Raw genomic sequence first — 14,103 nt, 5'->3', positions numbered from 1 at the left:
ATATATTCTATAGAAACTTGTGTACATATATAAGAGAATCTCTGTATAAGAATGAGCATAACTTTTTTTGCATTAGTGAAAAACTGGAAACAACTCAAAAGTAGTAGAAATAGGCAAATAATTGAATATTAAACAGTATTGAAAATGATATATGAATCCAGTATACATAATAATGCAGATGAATCTTAAAATGTAACTGTTATAACAAATGTTCCTACTAGATAAAACGTAGACACAACTAACCTTGTTGTTCAAGAATGCATACTTAGGTTCTAACTCTAAAGAAAAAGCAAGGAAATAATTACCGTAAAAGTCAGGATAATGATTACCTCTAGCAGAGATGGTAGAATTTATGTTTGGGAAGGATACACCAAGGGTTTCTGACATCTTGGGTTGTAAAGTTCACTTTAAAAGAGTTTATTACATCTAACACTTATGTACTGTGCACCTTTGTGTTTGTATTGTATTTAATTTTAAGACATTTTAAAATATTTTATATCACTGTCCACTACACACATGCATAAATAAAATAGAAGTCTTATCAAAGAATAGGCAGTTTTACAATATTTCCAATATTTTCTATTTTACCCTATTTCATTAGAAAAGAAAATTTCATGTTGGCCATTACCCTCTAAATTGATTTCATGACACAATGGGTCATTACCTGCATTCATTGTCCCCTGTGACTAGTTAACTGAGTTGGTTAGAACAATGTCCTGTGAGACCTGAACTACAGATTACAGCCAAAGCTTAAACCAACCATCATACATTTTTCATCAGAACTGTGCTGGATGAGAGAGGGTATCATTGTTACAAAAACAATGCCTAAGGCCTGCTGAATAGGATGAATCAATAGACTCATTTTCAGAATGGAAAGATCCTACTGATGTACCTATGTCCACACGTACAGTAATAATTCTAGTCTATCAACAGAAATATGTAATAGAAATCAAACCTTTACTCTTAGCTCTTACTATTGGCCAGGTGCTGTTCTAACACCTCTCATATACAATAGTAACATTTAACCTTCCCAACTACCATATGAGGAGTAGGTTCTATATTTTTCCATTTTACAGATGAAGAAGCTGAGTCAGAGAGGGTAAAATTTGAACGGTTTTAACATAGAATAGTGTGACTACAACACCTCTTCTGTAGGAAGAGGAAATCCTCACTTTGCATGCCCCATTGGGGTCTTGAAACTGCATTGAAAGTGCATTCATAATCTAGGCATTTACTGGGTGAAATTAATTTTAATTATTCAGACTTTTCTATGAGTTGTTTCATTTTCTCAACTCAGTGAACTGTATTAGAGACTCTTCAATAGGTGTGTTAGATTTGATGTTTCATAAAATCTGTTTAATTTTTTTTTAATTTCCAGTGATAGAGACATGCTTTGAGAATCGAAAATTCACTGATGTCTTTTTTATGAAACATGGATTAGGTCTAATAGTTATCATTTTTCATATTTTGTAGGTAGAATTACAACCCAAGTATGAAGACAATCTGTACATGTATCTTTATTTTGTCATCTTTATTATTTTTGGTTCATTCTTTACTCTGAATCTTTTCATTGGTGTCATCATAGATAACTTCAACCAACAGAAAAAGAAGATAAGTATACTAAAACTTCATCCTTGCTCTAAAATGTGAACTAAACATATCACACTGTTTCCTTTTGGCTCCAAATGCAGTCAACAAAAAGAAAGAATATAAAATTCAGAAATTGTTTTGAGAGACTTAATCATCTATGAGTTTTTAAGTGATTGATAATTCAGATAGCACGTACTGATATTTCCAGTATAGAAATCTGACTAATATGGCATAATTTATGCATTGGATATATGCATCTCTAAAATACATATATTAATTAGTAGCATTAGAATAGAATGTGGAGCCATTTTTCACACAGTTACTAAGATGAATTTTGTAGCTAGCAAAGAACGTGATTTTTACAAGTTTTTCTTTCATTTCTTTACTTTGGAGGTCAAGACATTTTTATGACAGAAGAACAGAAGAAATACTACAATGCAATGAAAAAACTGGGTTCAAAGAAACCACAAAAACCCATACCTCGACCTGCTGTAAGAACAACATACTTTCATCATTAATAAAATCTATGCTATCTATCACTTTTACAGCCCAAATTGCTAGATACTAATTTTTGTGCATTTGCAAAACAAAGTTTTTGCCTTAACAATGTGACTAGCTAGCCTAAATAGCCTAAGTATTTGTAATTTATATATACATACTATGTAGAAATTATGTAATATATTTTATATACAGACATAAAATACATATTAATAATAATGTTTAGACTTATATGCCAATATTATTCCATAGGATTGATGTCATTGAGGAGCTTCTAATAACGCAGAGAAGAAAACATATTCATATATACATAGTGTGGGAATATTGAATGTTCTCAGAGTGCAGTGGGGACCAATTGAGATAATTGGTACCTCTTGGATATGCCCCATATTCTGTCCAATTCTGCAGATTGAATGGAATCATTAATGCAAAAAGTCACAGGTCTTGTTGTTTTTTCCTGGTTTTTAAGAAAAATCTATTTCCTCCTAGCATCTTGCCCCTAAATCAGATGACATCATTCTTTAAGACTTTTTATGGCTATTCCAATTGTATATTTGCCAATGGCTACTGGTTCTGTTTGGTTGCTGCAAGGAATTGTTGTCAGGAGAGTTCCTGAGTTTTTCTATGTTTCAGAAGTCCTCCCCCAAGGTATACATGGTACAAGGCAATCCAGTGTTCCCCAGGAATCATGACTCTATGACTCCATTAGTGGCGATGTAAAACTGGCCAAGCTAAAACTGGCCATGCCCATGTTTTGTTTGTAAGTTAGCCAAAAGCTCAAAGAAAGTGGATAGTTATATTGGACAAAACATTAGGAATGGACAATTTGAGCCTACTCTTTGAGAAATAATACAACTTGAATGGATGGGGAGTAAAGCAGAGTAATGCCCTATATAAGAAAATGTATACTCCAAAGCCATGGAAATAAATATTGCAGTGGAGAATAGTGATATATTTGAAATAGTGAGTAGTAAACACAAGGTTTTCTGGGTTAAATGAGTCAAGGTTACCACTATGAGTCTGAAGAAATCGATCTTAATTAAGCCAAATGAAAATATAATATAGTTAAGTGAACAGCATAGTAATGTGAAGAAAAAGAATTTTAGAGACTGGCATGAGAAGATGTTAGAGACAAAATAATGCTGGGCCTCAGACAAGAAGATGAACCCTTATATACAAGAAGATGAGTCCACAATATGGGGTCATGCCAGTAGGACTGGAACATAGGAAATAAAGGAGCCAACAAGAAGACTCAGTGGGATGAGGCAGCTATAAAATATAGGAAAAAAGGAAGGACATGTAGATAATGAAGAATGTAAAACAGTTAATGTTTTGTAAAATTACTGATTGCACTAACAAAGTCTTATAAAGGCATTTGGAAAAATTAGGTCTTATGAATATGAGACAAAGATTTTAGAGTTGTCATTGTCAGACATAATTCAGTTGAGCTCTGAAGCTTAGATTCATTTTTAAAAGATAATTAGAATATATCAAAAAAAAAAAAAAAAAAGACCCAAAAAGTGCTGAGCATGAAGCCTTGGGCACTTCACCATTATAGGAAGAGGTAAATCAGTGAAGGAGTGAGATTTATCAGTAGGCAACATATATATGTAGATAAACGATTGAGAAAGAAATTTTTAAATGGCTGTTTAATTACATCAAATGACGTAGATTTACCTGGCAGGGACAGGGATGCACAGGAAACGACCAGTGCACTTAACTAGACTATTATTGGCAACAATTTGGCAAATTAAGAAATGATTTGGTAAAATCCATCCATTCAGTCGTTCATTAACAATGTACTATGCTAAACATTCAGATTTAAATATCTAACAATAAAGAGTCTATTTGGTAATCAAATAGTCACCCCAACAAATATAGAAATATCCAAGAAGGAAAGATCCATTTGGCTATGAGAGCTGATATGAAAGAGGGGACTGATGAATCAGGGAAGTTGGGGAAGGCTTCACTGAAGCATGAGCTGAGGCATGGAGAAGAATGAGGAAGTGTCAGTAGGCAATGTGGGAAGAGAAGAGGAATGTATATGTGAAGGCCCTGAGGTAGGAAGGCCAGTGAGCTGGAGTGCAGAGGGTGGGGTTTCATTTGGGACATGGGGAGAATGAAGAGGTTAGGATGGTCCACACTTTTCTGGGCTTCATAGGCCATGTTCAAGAGTAGTCTTTGTCCTTAGAGCAATGGGAAGCCATTGAAGGGGACCTGGGCCGTTTGGGTTTTGTGAATATCACTCAACCAGCGCTGACAGAGGCAGTATGTGCATTGCAGACTCGTTTTGGAACTATTTCAGAGATGATAGGTAGAGTGGTGTAGAGATGAATAAAATAGATGGATTTGTAAGCTATCAAAGGAGTGAAATTAGAAGGTTTATTAATTGAATATGAGAGGTGAAGAAGGAAGCAACAAAGATGACTTATGAGTTTCTGCCTTACACAACTGGATGAATAGTGGTGTCATGCAGAATATGAAGTAGGGACATGAATGGAGAAAAAATTGGGGATGCTAGTTTACAGAATTTTACAATCAAAAAGGGAGTCTGAAAGAGAATGAATGTTTAGAAGAAGTAGTAAAATAAAATTTCTAAAGATTGAGAGATTAGGTTCATAGCAAAGCAGGAGTTCTGGAGAAGAAGAGATTGAAGAGAAAGGGAATAAATATAGAATAAAGTTGTGCAGGATGTGGCTCAAGAACAGTGTAGTCTAGGTTAGAGAGCAAAAGGGACTGAGTCCTCCAATGAATTTGGAGTAATATATAAAAAGTAGGTGTGGGAGACAAGATAATATGAAATGAAAAAGGAAGTAGAAGAGTTTCTTTACACCCGTTGACTTTGATGTTCTCAAAAAAGAAGACTAGAGGGCAAGAGAATGGGAAATTTCTGAGAAGTTTGAAATTATCCTGGGACCAAGTGAGGGACAAAGGATTGCTAATCATTGTCAAGGGCCAAGGTAAAGTGAGAGAACATAAATCTTTGGTGAACAAGGCCTCCAAGGTTATATAGCTTCCTCCAGCATATTCTAGGATTTAAATTGGGAATTGGAGTTGTACGTTGAGGTAATCCACTGGAAAACTAAATGGACAGGGAATCTAAGGAGCTTTATATTGATCATGCTGATATGAAAATAAACACCAAGTTTCTGATTTTATGCAATTTTTATGCAATTTTGAATCTACTACACTGTAGATTCTACAGTGTAGATTCTATAGCATTCTGTAGGTGCTATATCTGTGGAAGAGAAAAAAGTTTTAATTAAATAAGAGCAATTGATGTCATAAAATGTCATCACTTTTATGACAAATGTAAGCACAAAGTTTTCTGAGATCACAGAGTGCTTAAAACTTAAAACTGAGTTAGAATTCACCAGACTGAGAAGGGCTGTCTGATAATACCCCTTGACAGAGGTGTTAGGACAGAGGAGACAGATAAACAAGATAAAATGATACGGTACAAGAGTGGTAGGAAATATCAGAAGGGTAGAAATAAGGGGACCATAACTAGCCTTGGAAAAGTAAACTTCAGTACACAAGAGCTGAGAACGAAGTGTTTAGAACTGGAATTAGATGCATTTATTAGGTTGAAGAAGGCCCTAGAAGGACAGACCCAGCTGAAACAATGTAAGTCCAACCCAGCAGGCTAAATATGTATTCAGAGAAAATAGCAAAATATAACAAACAGGTGGTGTTTGATGTCCCAGAATTTCAATAGGGAGTAATGGATGCTTCTACTAGGGAGAGGACAAAACACTAACATAGAGAATCCAGACCAATAAATGTGTCGATCTGGGAAAGCAGACTATGAGCGTAGAGGTAGCAGAACGTCTGTAGTTCTAGTTGAGAAGGTAGAGGACAACCTAGCAGAGGTAAGCCAAGGCCCAAGCTCCAGAGTGCCTCAATACCAAGCAGATAGGGGCAAAAAGGAAGAAAATAGGGTCCAGTCGGCTTAATTGGTTTACAAGATGAGGACTTAATTTCATAAACAAGACGTAAGGCCAGTTAGTGCTTGGAATAAGGTCCAAATTGAATAGGGCAGAGTTTGAACATTTGCATTGTGAACTGTAATTTTTTAAAGATAATTTTATTCTTATAGAAGAGTTACCTCACAAAATCCTCACCCTACTTTCCTTTATTTTAACCTCTTACATAACCATAGATTGGTTAGCAAAACTAAGAAATTAATCTTGGTGTAATACCATAAAATAAAATGTAGAATTTAACTGGATTTCACCAACTATTCCACTAATGTCCTTTTTCTTTATTTCTTTATTTCTTTATTTTTGGCTGTGTTGGGTCTCCGTTTCTGTGCGAGGGCTCTCTGTAGTTGCGGCAAGCGGGGGCCACTCTTCATCGCGGTGTGCGGGCCTCTCACTATCGCGGCCTCTCTTGTTGCGGAGCACAGGCTCCAGACGCGCAGGCTCAGTAGTTGTGACTCATGGACCTAGTTGTTCCGCGGCATGTGGGATCTTCCCAGACCAGGGCTCGAACCCGTGTTCCCTGCATTGGCAGGCAGATTCTCAACCGCTGCGCCACCAGGGAGGCCCCATAATGTCCTTTTTCTTGAACTATAATTCTAAAAACATCTTCTCAACTGAACCTTGAGGTAGAATTAGGGTAGAATTTAAGACGCTTTGGCTTTGCTGGGGGTTGGGGGGTATATAAAGGGAGAAACTAGGGGGGAAAAGGACAGAAAAAGCAAGAGAAGTATTTATTTATTAGTTCTTCAAAGTTAATTTTGATGCTCACCCCCAACACAGGCAATAACAAAGATTCATTATAGTGGCAAATATTTACTAACTGTCCATTGTACACATGGTGATGTTCTGGGCACTGAGAACCTAGCAGGCGGTTCTTAACATAAAATCAGTTTATAAAATCTGGTATCATGAACAGTGTAAATAAAACAAATACATTTGGAAAGAGTTGGATATTCCAACATACAAATTTTCTTCCAAGTGTAAAACAAACATAGAGTGTTTTTTAATAAAAGCTACATTTTCATATTGCTATATTAAAATCAGATAAGTTGAACTTGATTTTTTTTGTTTTCAGTATCTAAGTGAACTTTACATACTCTTTGTTTCAGAACAAATTTCAAGGGATGGTCTTTGATTTTGTAACCAAACAAGTCTTTGATATCAGCATCATGATCCTCATCTGCCTCAACATGGTCACCATGATGGTGGAAACTGATGACCAGAGTCAAGAAATGACAAACATTCTGTACTGGATTAATCTGGTGTTTATTGTTCTGTTCACTGGAGAATGTGTGCTGAAATTAATCTCTCTTCGTTATTACTATTTCACCATCGGATGGAATATTTTTGATTTTGTGGTGGTCATTCTCTCCATCGTAGGTAAGAAGAGCTGCTTTTACTCAGTTAAGGAATTTAGTAGTGAAAATTTGTGTTTTAAAGCTTTAAAGTTTTTTTCACTAATCTTACTCATTCACCCCGAAGTTTCAAATAAAAGTCTAATTATTAGTCCATTCTCAGCTTGTCATTTCTCTAATTGCATGCTGTGTATGAAATGATGTGTAAAAAAAAGAATTTATATTCTGCAGGTTTCATTTATCATCTTGTCTCATTTCAGAAGAAAATAACTGCAACTTTGGCCTAATACTCCTGTACTCAGTCATACTCCTGTAGTATAGACAAGTATTGCTTTGAATAAACAATTCACACACACGTACACATATAAATCATTACAAGTAGTCAAATAGTCCATAAATAATTGTCCTTGATAATTGGAATATCATGTTGTGTGTTTATATATATTCACACTCATACAAGCTTCATGTTATCTTTGGGTTCAGATAGTTTTCTATGGTGTGTAATATTCTTTTTCACAAGTACACATTTTGTTCAAAAATTCAAAGCAAATTCATTTCATCAATACATATGAAGTGTTTGTGTGTAGGACATTAAATCAGGTGCTAGAGGTAAGGTTCTGCTTGTTTGAGGAAAGAGAACATATACATAGAGAGAAAAATAGTATTCCACTATTTATACACTTTCGCTGGTTAAATAGAAAGACAAGGTAGCATTCCATTTGATCCTGACGACTGTGATATGCAGGATAATACAGTGATTAAGGGGTGAGACTCCTGGGTCATACAGACCTGACCGAGCGCTTCCCTATTTTCACTACTTACCAGCTCTGTGACCTATGGCAAGTTACCTCACCTTTCCAATCCTTAGCTTTCCAAGGAATATTTTTGTGAAGTGGTGTTGTGAAGATTAAATGAGATTATGAAAGTAAATGCACTTAGCACTGTGCCTAGCACAAAGAAAAGACTTAGTAAATGTTAAGCCTGACAACGACAACAAAAGTAGCTATTATCACCATTTAGCAATGCATAAAATCATTGCCAGGATTCAGTCCCAAGTATGTCTGTCTTGAAAGCCTGGATTGTCTCCAGTACGTTGTTCTGCCACCTCCCAAATAAAATGGATCAAAACCATCTCAGAAGAATAAGAACTCTCATATTCCTGATCCAAAAATCATATGCTTTATCCATTAAATCTTATACAAACACTAGAACTAGTATTTAAGAAACATAAATTTCTTAAATTTCTGTGCTTGGCTGCCATATACATTGTGTCCTTTATAGATGCTTTTCTTGAACCAGGAAAAATGACCATTAATACTTTCAGTTAGTATAAAGGTGTTAATGTTATAACACTAAACATACCAGTTTCATTTTGCTAAAAAATATTGCAGATTGTGTATGTAAATGTGTGTGTGTGTGTGTGTGTACCCCTAATTCTCATGTCCACATTTTGTAAAACTAGTTAGTGCTTACCTTAGAAATGTAAATTTTCATCTGCTGCCATTAAGTATAACCTTATTTTTGTTTTATCTTGGCTTTCCATAGGTATGTTTCTGGCTGAGCTGATAGAGAAATATTTTGTGTCCCCTACCCTGTTCCGAGTGATCCGTCTTGCCAGGATTGGCCGAATCCTGCGTCTGATCAAAGGGGCCAAGGGGATCCGCACGCTGCTCTTTGCTTTGATGATGTCCCTTCCTGCGTTGTTTAACATCGGCCTCCTGCTCTTCCTGGTCATGTTCATCTACGCCATCTTTGGAATGTCCAACTTCGCCTATGTTAAGAGGGAGGTTGGAATTGATGACATGTTCAACTTCGAGACCTTTGGCAACAGCATGATCTGCCTGTTCCAGATTACCACCTCTGCTGGCTGGGATGGATTGCTAGCACCTATTCTGAATAGTGGACCTCCAGACTGTGACCCTGAAAAAGATCACCCTGGCAGCTCAGTTAAGGGAGACTGTGGGAACCCATCTGTGGGGATCTTCTTTTTTGTCAGTTACATCATCATATCATTCCTGGTCGTGGTGAACATGTATATCGCTGTCATTCTGGAGAACTTCAGTGTTGCTACTGAAGAAAGCGCAGAGCCCCTGAGCGAGGATGACTTTGAGATGTTCTATGAGGTCTGGGAGAAGTTTGATCCCGATGCCACCCAATTCATAGAGTTCTCCAAACTCTCTGATTTTGCAGCTGCCCTGGATCCTCCTCTTCTCATAGCAAAACCAAACAAAGTCCAGCTCATTGCTATGGATCTGCCCATGGTCAGTGGGGACAGGATCCACTGCCTCGACATTTTATTTGCCTTTACAAAGCGTGTTTTGGGTGAGAGTGGAGAGATGGATGCCCTTCGAATACAGATGGAAGAGAGATTCATGGCATCCAACCCCTCCAAAGTCTCCTATGAGCCCATTACAACCACTTTGAAACGCAAACAAGAGGAGGTGTCTGCTATTGTTATCCAGAGGGCTTATAGACGCTACCTCTTGAAGCAAAAAGTTAAGAAAGTTTCATGTATATATAAGAAGGACAAAGGTAAAGAAGGTGATGGAACACCCATCAAAGAAGATATCCTCATTGATAAACTAAATGAGAATTCAACTCCAGAGAAAACCGATGTGACACCTTCTACCACGTCTCCACCTTCCTATGACAGTGTGACCAAACCGGAAAAAGAAAAATTTGAAAAAGACAAATCAGAAAAGGAAGACAAAGGAAAAGATATCAGGGAAAGTAAAAAGTAAAAAGAAACAAAGAATATTCCATTTTGTGATCAATTGTTTACAGCCCGTGATGGTGATGTGTTTGTGTCAACAGGACTCCCACAGGAGGTCAATGCCAAACTGACTGTTTTTACAACTGTATACTTAAGGTCAGTGCCTATAACAAGACAGGGGCCTCTGGTCAGCAAACTGAGGCTCAACAAACCAGAGAAACAACATCGACAGGAGGTTTCTATGTTCACAACCAGCTGACACTGCTGAAGAGCAGAGAGTAATGGCTACTCAGACTCTAGGAACCAGTTTAAAGGGGGGAGGGAAGTTACATTTTTATGTAAATTCAGCACATGACACTTGATAACAGTAATTGTCACCACTGTTTATGTTCTAACTGCCACACCTGCCACATTTTTATGAAATGTATGCTGTGAATTTATCACTTTCTTTTTAATCCACAGGTTGTTTACTATTATATGTGACTATTTTTGTAAATGGGTTTATGTTTGGGGAGAGGGAGTAAAGGTAAGAAATTCTATGTTTCTCTACTGTATAACTGGATATATTTTAAATGAAGGCATGCTGCACTTCTCATTCTCACATGAAAAGAAATCACATCACAAAAGGAAAGAGTTTACTTCTTGTGTCAGGATGTTTTTAGATTTTTGAGGTGCTTAAATAGCTATTCATGTTTTTAAGGTGTCTCATCCAGAAAAATTTTACTGTGCCTGTAAATGTTTCATAGAATTCACAAGCATTAAAAAGTTGTTTTATTTTTTCATAATCCATTACATGTACCTGTATATATGTATATATGTATATGTGCGTGTATATACATATATATGTATACACACCACACACACACACACACACACACACACCATTACATAGTCATTCAGAGTCCTGGCAGCATGACTATAACATTTTTGATAAGTGTCCTTTGGCATAAAATAAAAATATCCTATCAGTCCTTTCTAAAACCTGAATTGACCAAAAAGCATCACCCCCCGTCACTTTATAAAGTTGATTCTGCTTTTTCCTGCAGTATTGTTTAGCCATCTTCTGCTCTTGGTAAGGTTGACATAGTACATGTCAATTTAAAAAATAAAAGTCTGCTTTGTAAATAGTAATTTTACCCAGTGGTGCATGTTTGAGCAAACAAAAATGATGACTTAAGCACAGTATTTATTGCATCAAATACGTACCACAGTAAGTATAGTTTGCAAGCTTTCAACAGGTAATATGATGTAATTGGTTCCATTATAGTTTGAAGCTGTCACTGCTGCATGTTTATCTTGCCTCTGCTGCTGCATCTTATTCCTTCCACTGTCCAGAAGTCTAATATGGGAAGCCATATATGTCAGTGGTAAAGTGAAGCAAATTGCTCTATCAAGACCTCATTCTTCATGTCATTAAGCAATAGGTTGCAGCAAACAATAAAGAGCTTCTTGGTTTTTATCCTTCCAATCTTAATTGAATACTCTACGGTAAAAAGCCTGATGTACAAACATGTTGCAAGCTGCTTAATTCTGTTGAAAATATATGGTTAGAGTTTTCTAAGAAAATATAAATACTGTACAAAGTTCATTTTATTTTATTTTTCAGCTTTTTGTACATAAAATGGGAAATTAAAAGTATCTTCAGGTTGATGTCACAGTCACTACTGTTAGTTTCTGTTCCTAGCACTTTTAAATTAAAGCACTTCACAAAATAAGAAACAAAGACTAACATGCAATGTAGGTTCCTGCTTTTTTTTATTAGTACAGTAAACTTTGCACACATTTCAATGTGAAACAAATCTCAGACTGAGTCCAGCATTTATTTGCTTTCAAATAGTGATGCCTTATCATCAAAAGAGGCTTAAGTAACGATCAGTTGATATTCTTGGCATCACTTGTATCAGATGTTTCCACCTAGTCCTTTTATTCAGTAAATCATCAGTCTTTTCCAGTGTTTGTTCACACAGGTAGATCTTATTCTTACTGACCCATATGGCATTAGAACTTTATCAGATATGATATGAGGTCCAAGCTTTTCTTTTCAACAAAAATTATATAAGTGAAATTATATTACCAGTTACAGCAAAACATTTTGTGTTTCTTTCACAAGCAACATTAAATGTAGATTCTTTACACTAAAGCTATTGACTTGTAGTATGTTGGTGAAATGCATGCAGGAAAATGCTATTACCATAAAGAACGGTAAACCACATTACAATCAAGCCAAAAGAATAAAGTTTTTGCTTTTGTTTTTGTATTTAATTGTTCTGTCTTTGTTTCTATCTTTGAAATGCCATTTAAAGGTAAATTTCTATCATGTAAAATGATCTGTCAGAAAAAATGTAAAAATACACATTGAATATAATAATTCATCTTTAAATTTTTTCATTTAATGGAAATTAATTAAGAAGAGTGTACTGGATATCTAGTTTTAATATTGGCCCAAAACCTAGATATGGTATTGGATAGAGCAGTGGAAAATTACAAAAATTAATAAAAAATTGACTAGCATTTTAAGTTGTGCATCCTTTCTCCTTCCCGTCTACCTACTGCTTTGTTTTGTTTTGTTAGTCTCTTTTCCATTTTGGTTCCTTCCCTATGTATTCTTGATGTACTTTCTATATACTTTTCCATCACTTCCTTGGGCTCTCAGTATTTTTGATTAAGGATATTCTCATTTTTTCTTTTCTGTTCACCAAATCTCTTGTTTATTATAGTCTGTAGACAACAGATCTGTACACTTAGGCCCCTAATAATCTGCTGCACTAGAAAAAGTTCATATAATATCTTCATATTCATTTCTATAATTTTGGAAGCAAAAATTCCAAGTGAGCTTAGATCTCACTCTTTATAATATATAAACAAAATTCCGCAAGTGACACAGATTTGGTTTTTCCATTTAATTATGAGAAGTTTGAAATGTTTTTCAGTTCTGATTACCTATTAGAAATACCTGAGAAGCTTTAATAAATGCCAATGTTTGAACCAAAAGCAGACCAATTGAATTCATATCTCTGGGGATGAAACTTAAGCATCCAATTTTTTTTTTTAACATCTTTATTGGAGTATAATTGCTTTACAATGGTGTGTTAGTTTCTGCTTTATAACAAAGTGAATCAGTTATACATATACATAAGTTCCCATATCTCTTCCCTCTTGCATCTCCCTCCCTCCCACCCTCCCTATCCCACCCCTCTATGTGGTCACAAAGCCCAGAGCTGATCTCCCTGTGCTATGCGGTTGCTTCCCACTAGCTATCTGTTTTACGTTTGGTAGTGTATATATGTCCATGCCACTCTCTCACTTTGTCACATCTTACCCTTCCCCCTCCCCATATCCTCAAGTCCATTCTCTAGTAGGTCTGTGTCTTTATTCCCGTCTTGCCACTAGGTTCTTCATGACCATATTTTTTTCCCTTAGATTCCATATATATGTGTTAGCATACGGGATTTGTTCTTCTCTTTCTGACTTACTTCACTCTGTATGACAGACTCTAACTCCATCCACTTCACTACAAATAACTCCATTTCGTTTCTTTTTATGGCTGAGTAATATTCCGTTGTATATATGTGCCACATCTTCTTTATCCATTCATCCGATGATGGACATTTAGGTTGCTTCCATGTCCTGGCTATTGTAAATAGAGCTGCAATGAACATTTTGGTACATGACTCTTTTTGAACTATGGTTTTCTCAGGGTATATGCCCAGTAGTGGGATTGCTGGGTAGTATGGTAGTTCTACTTTCAGTTCTTTTTTTTTTTTTTTTTTTTAAATATCTTTATTGAAGTATAATTGCCTTACAATGGTGTGTTAGCTTCTGCTTTATAACAAAGTGAATCAGTTATACATATACAATATGTTCCCATTTCTCTTCCCTCTTGCATCTCCCTCCCTCCCACCCTCCCCATCCCACCCCTCTAGGTGGTCACAAAGCACCGAGCTGATCTCCCTGTGCTATGCGG

General features: G+C 36.0%; 1 protein-coding gene across 8 annotated transcripts in view; it reads left to right on the top strand.

Moving 5' to 3' along the window:
* SCN2A (sodium voltage-gated channel alpha subunit 2) overlaps nucleotides 1–12,643 on the top strand; it is a 95,791-nt gene extending 83,148 nt beyond the window's left edge. For 7 of the 8 annotated variants that reach the window (XM_068544972.1, XM_068544971.1, XM_068544967.1 and 4 more), the window contains 4 exons: nucleotides 1,474–1,611; nucleotides 1,977–2,081; nucleotides 7,181–7,451; nucleotides 8,972–12,490. In XM_068544972.1, the coding sequence (XP_068401073.1) occupies nucleotides 1,474–1,611; nucleotides 1,977–2,081; nucleotides 7,181–7,451; nucleotides 8,972–10,167 (1,710 nt within the window). In that variant the 3' untranslated portion in view covers nucleotides 10,168–12,490. Of the gene's footprint in view, nucleotides 1–1,473; nucleotides 1,612–1,976; nucleotides 2,082–7,180; nucleotides 7,452–8,971 lie in introns of all 8 variants that reach the window. The other variant, XM_068544973.1, reaches the window with a different exon arrangement.
* The last annotated feature ends 1,460 nt before the right edge of the window (nucleotides 12,644–14,103 follow it).

This window comes from Eschrichtius robustus, chromosome 5 (genome assembly GCF_028021215.1).
Source record: "Eschrichtius robustus isolate mEscRob2 chromosome 5, mEscRob2.pri, whole genome shotgun sequence".
Classification (NCBI taxonomy): domain Eukaryota; kingdom Metazoa; phylum Chordata; class Mammalia; order Artiodactyla; family Eschrichtiidae; genus Eschrichtius; species Eschrichtius robustus.
Note: the sequence above shows the minus strand (reverse complement) of the source record. Positions and strands in the feature narration are given on the sequence as shown.